Genomic DNA, 13635 nt, shown 5'->3' on the forward strand with positions numbered 1-13635 from the left:
TTAAGTAAGAACAAGCAAAGCGTGCCAGATTTCTCCTCCATGTTTAGACCAGTGTTTTCTCAGCATAGGCAACTTTAAAATGTGTGGATTTTATCTCCCAGAATCCCCCACCCAGCAAAGTGGCTGAATGCTGACAGTTCAAGTTGACAAATCTTAAAAGTTGTCCTGGTTGAGAAACACTGGTTTAGACTGCTTTCAGGAAGAACACAAATTCACAATCCATGTATGAGACTCAGACAGCAAATGAAAAAGAGAAAATGAGTATCTCTCACTAATGAAAGCAGTACTGCATTAGTAAATTTTGAAGTACAGGCACTCATGATGACACAGCCAGGGGAGAGTGTGTAAGAAAGAGCACATAGCCACAATTATGAAGAGCAATACATTTCACACTCCAATGTATTTAGGGAAGATTACAGTCATATAATAATGTGCTGGCAAATGCAGAATATATTATGATCGACTGAATTCCTGGTCCATTTCTATATACATTAGGACCTCTAAACAAACATCTAAGTATAGTCAACCTCACAGAATTGTTATGAGCATAAAGGTTGTTAATAAGAGAGGTGATAAACATACACTGCACAAATTACTGTGAATAAAATGAGATAATTATGCAAAGATAATAGGAAGTATAAGATGTATGAGGAAAAAGCTTTTCTGCTGTATAAAGCAGATTATAGAGCAGCTAAGTTACATTACTTTTAGCCTATTTATTTCTGATAGACAGAACAAATACATAGTTCATTATCTTTCAAAATAAAGAAAACAGAAATTTCCTCCCACAATATGCAGCAAAATCTTGATAAAGAATTCAAATAGAAACAAGTCTCCTTAGATATATTATCTCCATTCACTGTTTCTCAGTGATGCAGATAAATGAGGAATCACCTTGTGTCCTACTTCCCATCTCAATCCTGCTGTTTTGCACATTAGAAAATAGAAAGTTGGAATGAACAAAGACCACTCCTTTTGGGATTGCTAATTATCCACATAATTGCTTCCAGAGGCTCTGGAAACTTCATAGTAATAGACAGACAGATATGGAGAGACATGTGCGCACATACACACACATTCATAATATAAAATTTTACTGCTGTACCTATCTTTCTTACTCCCTGTTTTTGCCTGTCTTTTGTTTTGTTTTTGACAATTAACTTGCAAAAAAGAGGGAATGGGATTGACTAGAATACAAATTAAAATGGAAATTACACATAGTAATTTTCCAACATTTAACCCCTTCCCCTTTATTAGCAGACAGCACATGGCCAAAAAAATCATTTAAGACGTGAGAAAAGCAGGAAGACTAGCTTGCAGAAGGTTATATATGCACCAATATTAAGGGAAACTCTGCATTCAGTTCTACCAATTTTTTTTACCCAGAACAGTTTTTTAATCATCTTGGGCTCATTCAAAACCAAGCCACCTCGAAATGTTTTGCCTTACACTAGATAGCTCCCAGAAAAATACTGCTGCTAGAAAAATCCATGTGCTCTTCCCTAGCTAAAGAGAACATTGCAGCAAAATGCAGAGGGATGCCTGAAGGCAATGCAGATGATGTCATTATTCCTGCTCTTAAAAAAAAAAAAAAAACAATTCCCTAGCACTATGTTTGTGAATACAGGATCTGTATCCAAGTCCATAATGTTGGGAAGTGTCTTTTTCCCCACAAGAGGCTAATTTAACATTATCTCCCTTTAATTATTTAACTTTCTTAATGTAGCTTTCAGCTAGGTTTCACAGCAAAGTTAGAAACAGTATTATAAAAGGGATAATCCAAAGGTGATACCTCTTGAATAAAATGTAAATTATGTGCTTGATTCTGGATCCAATCAGAGAGGAACAAATATTTCAAAGCAAACTGTGGATAATACCAAAATGCATTTCTATAATTATATCTGACAAGTTTACACAAGTCTATCACACAGTCGTTTCCAATTATAGTCTCACCAAAACGCATTAAACAAAAATGATTTAGCTTAAGGGGTGGGGGAATGAGAGCCTGTTGGTTGCCATCATGTAGTTGTTCATGCAAAATGCTAGGAAACAGCAGAGTATAAGGCTTTAAGGACCACATGCTTTTCAAGTAGCTTTTACCACTTTTGGTAAAATTGCAGGTGAAAGGAGATAAAAATTCTGTAAACAGAATTGCCCCGAGATATTATTGTGTCCTAGGTCATACCCTTTTGATTGGTAAAATTACAAATAGTTTAAAAAGCTGTGTGCCACAAGTTGCAATCTAAATAAGTAATTATACCAAAAAGCAAAACTAAGGAGTAGCTGGGATAGAAGTTAATATCCAAAATCCCATTATTTTATTACCTTATAAAAGGCTTAATTTTTGTTGTTGTTGTTTTTCAAGCACCAGAATCCTTTTTTTCCCCTTTCCTTTCTGAATTGATTTGACCACAAAAGCTTTAATGGAATTTTGCAATCTCTTTACTTCAATACAGCTTTGGTGGAAATTTAATAATTTAAGTCTTAACCAAGATCCTAAGAATTATTAAGAGCATCTAAGTACAGTATATAGGCAATTATTATCAATAATTAATAAAAATATAATATTGCAAAAGCTGCCCTATAGAATTGATTTGGATCCTCTTGGACAAAATCTGAATGTTACAAAGGAGTATTATTTATCCTTAATTCCAAATGCCATTCCATTTGTAACACATCACAACTTACCCCTTCTGCTTTCTCCTCTGTGTTAGCCAGCATTTCTTGGAGAGCTCTGACTGACAATGATTGCTCCAGAACAAAAGTACAGATGGAGAGATCCGGAGGAACATTCTAATTGAAAAAAAGAAATTATGAAAAGAGCTTGAGCAAGACATTCTCCTGATACTTTATCACAATCCTCTGTATCTGAAGTCTTCAGTATACATGGAAATAACTAACTTGCAGTCCCCCAGCCCTTCTACTCTGTGTGCATGTATGTATTTATTAACTAAATCCATGCATAAAATAGATGGAGCTAATACACTGTAGAGCACCAATGTTCAGAATAATCTCAGAATGCCTCTGGGCTCCAGATCAGCCTCATAAACCTCCTTTAAAAAACAGAAATATACCCACCATCCCAGGAAAAAGACTAATGTATATTACAGAGTCTCCTAGAAAAGGAATGGCTAATAGGATTTTATTTTGATAAACTGATGCTTTATGACATCTTAAATCATCAATGACTGCAAAGTAAAAGAGATTACAATATCTCCTTAGAATAACAAATCAGTCCACTAAACCCCCAAAATCTGCAGATTTTTTGATAGCAATGGAACATATTCCTAGATGTGCATAAGATTTCAGCTACAGGTGTTATAAGAAATATTCTCTAAATTCAAACAGACATTGCTCCACGGTTTCTGTGTTTAGACTGACTATTATAACTGATGAAAATCAAAAACTCAGTTAGAAATATAAAGGGAGACAAGAAAACATGACAACCTTTCTAATCAATTTAAAGTGGAAAATGCACATTAATAGCCATAGAAAAACTCTTATACTGAGAAAAATAATGAAATTCAAACTTCAACAATTTCATTACTTTACATACAACCTGTGCTCCATCAATCAATTCCTTACATTAAAGAGCATGCACTATAGATATGCAGGGCACAACTATCCCTATCCAGTATGTTTCACTGGGAATAGCCTGACATGAGAAATTTTATTTATTTGTTTATTTATGAAATGTATTTGCTTCCCATCTCATATCCAATAACTCCTTATTAATTTTGCCCCACTTTATGTCTTTATCTGAATATCACATGGTCAGTACTAGTATGTAAATGTCAAATCTTCTCACAGGTGGTTGAACCTGGCCAACTATTCCAGGGCAAGGAAGCAAAGCAGGTTTGGAGAGAGAAACAACTTTTCTAGGATGTAGACTAGAAAGAAAATCCAAGTGATAGCAAGCAGTTTCTAGACAGTTTCCAAGAAAACATAATGGAAGTATTCATGTAGTCACAAGGAGTCCAGCTGGATTCAAGGGAGACTTTATATCAAAAGAGATATTTACCTAAATTTTTATTTCTTTTCCAAATGCTACCTATACTTAAAAAAGATGCGAACCTGCTAGAATGGCAGAAGGGTATTAATAAATTTGTATGGGCAGGAAAGAAGCTGAGAGTAAAGCTAAAAATAATGCAAGATGTGCATGAGAGGGGAGGTTTGAAATTACCCAACCTAAAATTATATTATGATGCAGTAGTATTATCTGTAATTAGTGATTGGATTGACTTAACTAATGATAGGATACTTAATATCGAGGGACATGATTTGGTATATGGCTGGCATGCTTACCTGTATTACAACAAAAAAGTGGACAAAAACTTTAAAAGTCATATTTTAAAGAATGCTTTACTGCAGGTTTGGAAAAAATATCAATACAAATTAAATGACAAGATACCCATGTGGGCAATTCCTAGATACGCAATAGAAAATATGAACATAGCACAAAAACAGGATATAAGTATGGTGGATTATGCAAAATGTTCTTTAAAAAGGGATAACGTTTACTCCTCAGTTATTTTTGTTAGGTATAATTACTGACTGTACAGCGGTAGAGATTAACGTGATTTTACACTTAATAACTGCAGCAAGACTGTTGGTGGCGCAATACTGGAAGAAGGAAGACTTGCCTACAATTCAAGAATGGACATTGAAAGTCACAAATTTAGACGAGATGGCTAAAATATCTGCATATCTTAAGAACCACTCAAATGAGAGATATAAACGGGACTGAAAAAAATGGATTGATTATATACAAAATAAATACGGGACTAAGAAATTCCAGATAGCTTATGCTTAAGATCAGGAATGATTTAAATTGTTTAAAGTTAGTTTAGCAAGGAGGAGCTAAGTTCAATGTAAAGATGTTATCAATTTCTTATTCTTTTTTCCAATATATTTTAGACTGTGTTTGTTAAAAATCTATACCGTGTACAGGTTCTGGGAAGTCGGGGGGGGTTGGTTGTGGGGGGCTGGAGGGGAGGGTGGGGGGAGGGATATATATCAGAGACGTGTTAGATCTTAATGTAATTGGACCCCACATTTATACTGTTTTTTTTCTTACATTTTCATTACTATTATTATTACTTTTTTTTTTTAAACTAGGACATGTTAAGCATATTGACATGTAGCGGAAATACACCAAGGGGAGGAGGAGTGGGAAATAGAAGGGAGAAGAAAGAGGGAAGAGAAGGATAGGAGAGAGGGTAAGGGGGGAAGACGAGAAGGATAAGGAGGAGTGGATTGTAGAGAGAGGAGTAGTAGAAAGGGAGGGGAAGTAGAGTAGAAAAGGATGATGGAGGGAAGATAGAAAGTTGGAGGGGGGTAGAAGAAAGAGGTGTATGGAGAGCAGAAGAGCTATAATGGGTTTCTATTTTTCTGGGCATTGTTGACAAGAGGAACTGATGTAATTATTATTATATCTTCAGGAATGAGGCAGAGGCTCATGTCCGGTAATTATTATTTAATACTATATGATATGGGCTATGTATAGTATACATGTGAGTGTGTGTTATGAAAATGGAAATAAAATATTCTTTAAAAAAGAGATATTCAGAATTATACACAGTATAATCATGTTTATACACTTTTTTCATCATAACAGTGAAAAAATAGTGCAGTTTTGAAAAAGACATGTAACAAACTACAAACACTAAGTAAATAAAAACTTTTCAGAATATCAAAAATGAGATTTTAAACTAAAAACAAATATTTAAAAATACAAAATGTCCAAAAGAACATTAATCAAAATCCAATGATCGCTTTTCATCGAAATGGCAAAACCAGTTGAATAAACAATCCCATACCTAACCCAAATTGCCAAAGATTTGCTTTTGAAATCTTTTCCTAAAGGGACTGACTTCAAAATTTTAGTGATCCTTTTAGGATCCTTTACTTCCTTGTTTATGTCAAGGTCAAAACAAGCAATTGGCTTATTACTGTTAGTGTAGGAGTGAGGAAAAATGCTCTTTTATGACATGTGTACTTCAATTCCCAGAATTCCTGAGCCAGCTATCCTGACTCAGGAATTCTGGGAGTTGAAGTACACATGTCATAAAGGGCCATTCCCCATCTCTGCTGTAGTGTATAGAAAGGGAGGGGGGATAAGAAATGTAGCTACCGGTATTACCTTCTAATCACAACTGGAATCTACAATTCGTTTTACACAGAAATGACAGCAACCTAATATGGTTTCTCTTGTATCAGTCCCACTTCCATCAGCATTGTCTTTAAAGTTCCAGTGTTACCTACTATGATTACCTGTTGAAAGATCCATGCTTTAAACCTTAGCATTACTTGTCCATCCTCCCTTTTTTAGTTCATTTGATGTAGGTGAGACACCTAGTTGGGTAGAGGGCATTAATATTCCGGATGGAAGACCAGGGCTCCTCTTCCATTCATACATACTATAAGAACAATTTTGTGAAATAGCAGATGGGATCTTCCTGGGCTGTATAATTACAAAAGATGAATATTGTCCACCTCTGTCACTTAGCTTTATAGTCTCTCAATCCAAGTGACAGTGCAGCTGCCATCACAATTTTCAAATCGCTTAAACTCATCCTGAAAGGAAACTCATTCCCCCTTCTCTTTGTTATTCCTGTATTTCAGACCACTAAAATCTGGTGGGATCCAGTTAGACTTCTCCTAACATACATGTACAAATTGAACAGTTATATGTACACCCTGAGCAATGGAAACAAGAAAACAAGGAATCTAAAAATGGAAGATAAAATTAATGAAATAATATGAGCCCAATAGGATATTGCCCCACATTTTATTTCAATGCCAGGATTGCTTTAAAGTAAGATACATATTCAGTCAAATCCTCACTCTTTTAACAAATTTAATCAAGTTCTTTCTTCTATGGAGTTAAAGCTTCCAGGAGTTAAATGGTTTAACTATATGCACATTGGTTTTAAAAGCTGGTGTGATTTTGTTTGTGATGCCAAACACTTAAAACTTGCAAGAGATCATTGCGCTAACTACAGAAGAAGCCTCAATCAGCCAGACGATAAACAATCCAAGGGAACAATTAAAATGAAATGAGTAAACTGAAGTAGTTTACTGATGTTGTAATTACATATGCATAATGCAGACTGTAAGTTTTATTTATGACCTAATGCAAAGAAAGAACAAGTCTAAATTATTGTTTCATTTTCCACACATAATTATTTTATTTCTTAGTACACATTTCTTTTTAATGTATTAAGGTATTCTTTTATATGCTTTGTGCAGGATTTCTAAGAGAGTTATGTACCAATGGTAATGATGCTTTCACTGTATGTGCTTTACTGCTGAGTGAGTTTGCTTTTATGTAAGTCTATTTGTGAGCCTTCTCAACTGAAGGGTACAATAAAATATTTTGAATGAATGGTGTTCTAAAAGCGGCTTACATTATGCATCTGCTTATACAACGTACACTCATGGAAAACATGGGAAAAGCTGATTCAAACCTTCAAAAATAGGCTTCATTTGCACATTATATTTTGGGTATAAATGAACAACTGTACATAAAAAAATACCTCTAATAGTTTATTTATGCAATCTTATTTTTCTGGCTTTTACTAATAAGTTAAAGGCTAGAGTTACACGAATGCTTCCATAGACAGTACTGGCAGTCTTTGTGGTCCCTAGAGTGGCCCATGTCCCACCGCTATTCCGCAAGTTGCACTGACTGCTGGTTTACGTCCAGGTGTAATTCAAGGTGTTGATTATTACCTATAAAGCCTTGCATAGCATGAGTCCAGGACTTGAGGAACTGACAGCAGAGGAAGCATGCTGTGGATTCTTTTGGTAAAGGAATTCTGGCTGCAGGATCCAGACCTCTGCTGTGCCTCCAGCCCTTTGCAACATTTTGCAGCCAGGATGAGATCTGTCCCCATCCTCTTGACTGAAGACCTGATTGTGCCAGTTGGCCAAGGTCTCCAATGGGGATGTATCACACTGAAGATGATTGATGGGCCAATAGTAGTTCCCACCTCCCATCTCCTAGGCATCCTGCTTCTTCCCTTCCCATTTTATAATCAAATATTGTATTTTTATTGCTGCTATGATAGAAATATATATTTGTATGTTTTACTGCTATTAACATTGAAAGCCACCCAGAGTCACCTCACAGCAAATAAATTTAATAAATAAAGTAGCAAAGATATAATTGATTTCAAAATGTAATTTCATCATGAGGCATTTGTTTCCTCAGATATGGTAGGTACTATTTCTCACCACTTGAGGGCATATTCAAACAATGTAACCAAAGTGCATAACTACCAGTAATACAAGAAAAACATTCCCTGGCATTTTCCTACTCACAAGAAACTATGAACTGATGAATTGTTTTCTACATGGAAGAATTCAAGAGGGGGCTTAGCTGGGAGAAACCATGTGCTATTTAAAATGTGTATGAATTGCCTTAAAAATCTCTATCTAGACTGATAGTATTCCACAGAGTAATTTAAAAGGTGGTACAAGTAGCTCCATGTAGGTAAAAATATATTTAGATCAGTTCTGTCGTTTTATCCTTTTCAGACTATTATCCAAGTTACAAATTCCATGTGGCAGTTGATGGCTTGTTCTCTGCTATTATCTTCTCATCTTTGATTCTATCATGGAGGAGTAACATTTCTTCTGACAGAATAATCTTAGTGGCTAAACTTGCCAGATCAATTTGAGCCAATGTCATTTATACTGTAACATATTTGCTACAGCAATAGGCAAGCTACAGTATATTAATAAATAAAATTTCTTACAGGCCAAACATGATTGTGGAACCAATCATAAACTGCTCACGTACAAGTTCCAAGTTAAGCTAAAGAAGAAAGCCAGTTTCCATGATACAATCTTAATTAGCTACCATTTTCAAAGAAAACATCAGGAACCTCTTTGAGTCCTAAAACTCACTGATAGAAAACCAAAAGAATTATGGAGCGAATTTAAAGAGGTTGTTAAGGATGAATGGGAAAAGAAACTGCCAAAAATGAAGAAACAGAAGAAAAGAAACTGTATGTCAGAACAAACGATGAAAATTTACAACAAGAGAAGAGAAGCCAAATCCATGAAAGACAAAAATCTCAGAAGGGAACTTAACAAAGAGCTTCAGAAAGCTGTTAAAAGTGACAAGGAGCAGTATTAGCACCCAAAGTGGAAAAAGAGATGCCAGATGTTCAAACTGATTTAGAAAGGCTAAAGAATCCAAAACATTATTTCTGAACATGCTAGATAATTGAAAAAGCTGAATAATACCCAAAAGAAGTCAATATGTGCTTCACTGATTATGTCGATCACATCGACCTGTGGAACAATTCAATGGCCTGATAAGAAATTTATATACAGGTCAAGAAGCCACAGTACTGACAGAAAGAACATGGCAAAACAAAAAAGCTTATGCACATGCATACAAAAACTATTAAAAATTGTTTTCATAAGATCTTACAGAATCAACAAAATAAATGATGATATTACAAATACTTGCATGGAGTCTTTAAAATCCAGGACAAAACCTTGGTAACAGTATGTTTTTCTTAAATGATACTTATTTGTTAAAGAAATACCTTTTATTATAAAACTGTACTTCAATTCTGTTACATTTTTTTAGGACTGTTCAGTTATAAGGGAACAGGATAGATGAATCTATCAAGATCAGTGCTATTGTAATGAATATTTAACATTCCAATTAATTTTTATGATGATGAATAATACTTTGAAAATGATGAGCTGCTGAAAATAAAACATTTAGTCTTTGCCATATGGAAAGTAATATGTTTAATTAAAATTATATTGAGGAAAAAAATGGAGGAGGGAATCACCATCTTTTCTGGAGATCGTCTATTCAGAATTTTAAAAATATATTCAACTCTCTCATAACATATTTAACTTCACCAAAAGAAATCATTTGTAGCTAAAACTAGTTCAAAAACATAGCTAGAAAAAAACTCAAGTTTTTTTTAAGAAACCAAAATAATTATATATCCCCTGCCATGCAAATATGTCTTCAAATAGTATAGAGAATTAAAAATACACTAGAATCTAACTATGTACAATACAGGTAGATTATGCTTAATGACTGCCCTGTTTAGTGACTTTCTGAAGGTACGACATCACTGAAAAAGTAACTATGATCAGTCCTTATAAATTTATATTTATATATCACATTTAAAAACTTAACTTTGCTCCTGCATTTTGCTTTATCTGTAGCTTCCAGACCACAATAATAGCTATCCCAAAGAGAACACAATGAACCCATCAAGATACGAGGTTATCAACTTGTTTGTTATAGCTATTTCTGTCCATGATGACATTCTTGGTGCTGCAGCCACTTTGTCACTCATGACTCTAATGTTTTATAAATCCCATTCTTCCCACAAAAGCTCTTTATAGATTACTAGTAAATTTAATATTTCATTAATTTCAATTGATTTTTTTAAAGTAAAATCTGAGGGGCCTTTTCGGATGCATTTAAGAATGTACTCTGAGATATAACTTAAGAGAGAGACGTTAAAATATAATTGTACTCATAGCTGCTGTGAAGAATATCAGAAGCCATTCCTTCTATACTTTTTGCTTTCTCTTGACTGTTTCTTTTTCTCATTTCTTCTTTACTCTATATTTAGTTTGTAATACTTTTTAATCTTATTTTTTTAAAGTTGCAATAAAAATCATATTAAAAAAGAGAATGTAGTCTCAATTTACTATTTTAAAATTGCAGAAACTGTTTTATCTCACAGATAAATACAGTTGTCTCACAAGGATCCTAAATATACATTTATGTATGAACGTATATGTATAAAGTTATGCAAGGCTACCGAAGCTGCCACCAAGAGCAGGCTTCTTGTCAGTAAAACCTCAGGTTGCTGTTTGTATGCAATGTTACAGTTCACTCTCCCATGCAGCCCATGCTATTCTCTCAGCATCTGATATGGTTCGTGAAGCAGAATCAGTAATATCTAAAACAGCATCAGAACAAGACAGCTTGATGTACCTTGGAGTTAGAAGTTGATTCCAAGAAGCAGAGCCTGTTGCCAAATCCTTCTGCAGCAAGACACAATTTCTGTTGTTCCTTGTGAACAGTAGCAGTACACTGCAGAACCACTTCATCATCCTATTAAAAACAAAAAAAGAGAGAGAGAATGACAGCAAGATTAAGTCTTTTAGATTGCAGATCTTTGGGATGTATCTCCAAATAGAGCTGAAGTCAAAATTAATTCTAGGATAGTTATTTATTTATTTCACTGACATAAGCCATCACTGAATGAGAAGAAATAAGCACAGCAGGACAATCACATTCCATGTCCACAATTAAACCAAAAAAGACTTTTCCAACTGAAAATATTTAGATTTAATTATTTAATTCCAGTATGTCATTTTAAAAACTTATCTTTCTAAGTGATTTCTAGAGAACATGTAATGAAAGGTTTACCACTTAGCACTCGTGTTTTTCATATATTTGTATGGCAACCTCATTTCAAGAATTTAAGATAACATTTTAATCCCAAATATAATCATAATATTAGATGCAGCAATTAAAGTGATTGCTAAGCTAAATATGACTATCCAAGGATGACCCATGATTTTCATTAGTTAAAAATGACTCAAAGGCACCAAAATCACAAACACATTCTTATTTATTTATTTATTTATTTATTTATTTATTTATTTATTTATTCATACATACATACATACATACATACATACATACATACATACATACATACACCGGCCATCTCATTTTTTAGCACTAAAGGAGTGCCTAGCACCTGAAATGTAATCACATGATCATGGGGGTGGTACAGCCGTAACTTTAAAGACAGATTGTAAATAACTTTTTTCAAGTCTGTTGCAACTTTAAATGGCTGTTAAATGTTGTAATTCAAGAAGTACCTATACACACTCCATTCTCACTGTATTCAATTTCTTTTGACATATCCAACTCTCATTTCCATGCAATACAGATAGTCCTCAACTTAAGATTACAATTTAACCCAAAATTTGTGTTGCTGTGTGAGACATTTAAGTGAGTTTTGCCCCATTTTACAACCTTTCTTGTCATAGTTGTTAAGTGAATCATTGCAATTGTTAAGTTAGGAACACGGTTATTAATTGAGTTCGGTTTACCCATTGACTTTGCTTGTCAGAAGGTTGCAAAAGATTATCACATGACCATGAAACACTACAAGTGTCAGGACTGTAGTTATGTTCCTTTTAGGATCTTTGGCCTGCCACATTCTCTATTATTTCACTATGCTGTTTCATTAGTGTAGTAATTGTGAGGGGGAAATAGAAAGGAGTAGAATTGTGGAATGTGTTGTCATTCTTTTCTAGAAGCCAAGGTCATCTTTTGTCTCTGCACCTCTGCATCTGACCGGAACTAGATGGGTGGAAATGCCAGCGTGGATGAAGATGATTGGACCATGTGATGAATTTATGGGTGTGGGGATAAGATCATGAACTTTCAACTGGGTGAAATCCCAGGAAGCTTTTAGAATTGGGATTTCCACAGATGTGCCAACATGTCTGTCTTATTAAATTGGAACTTTGATGAAAGTTTTGCCTTGGACTCTAATTTAATTCTGCATATTTGGAATGCTGACAACAAGTATCATAACTATGAGTCAGTTGCCAAACATCTGAATTTAATCATGTGACCATGAGGATGTGGTAATGGTCATAAGTGTGAAAAAGGGTCATGTCACTTTTTACAGTGATGTTGTAACTTTGAACAGTCATTAAGTGAATCATTGTAATTCGAGGACTACCTATAGTCACACATGTGTACTCTTATGTAGCCATTCTGACTCTTTTTCACATTCTTTCTTCACAAGGACAATTTACTACCTACTCCCTTTCTATCAGCATTTGAATGTCTTAAAATTTCTCTATCTAAATTCCCAACTTTAGCAAACAGTCAACCAGGGTGATTAAATTCATGTTTGCTCTAATTCTTCACAATTTATTTATGCATTTCTTGCAACAGTTCACTCTATTTTCCTTGTGAAATATAACTACCTTGTTCTTTGATAAAGTTTCAGACCATGATTCGTGGTTGCATCATGCAATCTAATTGGTTCAAATCATCTCAGTCAACAAAACAGCATAATCTGCATACAAAGTACATATATGTATAGTCACATTCCTGTCCAACATGTCTAACTTCAGAACAAGCAATTTGATTCATTTGTCTATAAAAACTACAAAAGGAACATAAAGAAATTCTTGCCTTCTTCCTGCCTGAATACCAACAAATCACTGAGCATCCATATATTGCTATTTGCACTTAAGATTCCAGACTATATTATTATTTCATTCAGCAACCAACCTGCAATTTCATATTCACATAAAATGGTCCATAACTGACGATCATACACGTTTTTCTAAATCAGTAAAAGAGTAATAAAATTTCTCGCACTCTCGCACTGATCTGATTGTCCACTTCCTCCCAACATAAAACTACAGTACACTTCCCAAATTTTGCTTACTGTCGTTTCTTAGACTCTTCCCAAGAGTTCTACCAAGCACCTTCTCAAAGAGTATTCCCCTATAATATTTACATTTACTCTTAGTTACCTTTCCTTGATCAAAAGCACATAGACATCATCATCTTCACAAATGGAATACCATTTAACTAAA

The 13635-nt window shown here is 34.4% G+C and overlaps 1 protein-coding gene across 1 annotated transcript in view; it reads right to left on the reverse strand.

The window, feature by feature from the left end:
• Window positions 1-13635, reverse strand: part of RYR2 (ryanodine receptor 2) — a 276429-nt gene that overhangs the window by 193191 nt on the left and 69603 nt on the right. Inside the window, exons 2-3 of the mRNA XM_087718053.1 lie at window positions 10991-11110; window positions 2689-2793 (exon numbers count right to left, since the gene is read on the reverse strand). Coding sequence (XP_087574179.1) covers window positions 2689-2793; window positions 10991-11110 — 225 coding nt within the window. The remainder of the gene's footprint in view (window positions 1-2688; window positions 2794-10990; window positions 11111-13635) is intronic.

The sequence above is a fragment of the Thamnophis sirtalis genome, unplaced genomic scaffold (genome assembly GCF_051295495.1).
Source record: "Thamnophis sirtalis isolate CommonGarterSnake01/CBP01778 unplaced genomic scaffold, rThaSir2_p1.2 scaffold_6, whole genome shotgun sequence".
Lineage (NCBI taxonomy): Eukaryota > Metazoa > Chordata > Lepidosauria > Squamata > Natricidae > Thamnophis > Thamnophis sirtalis.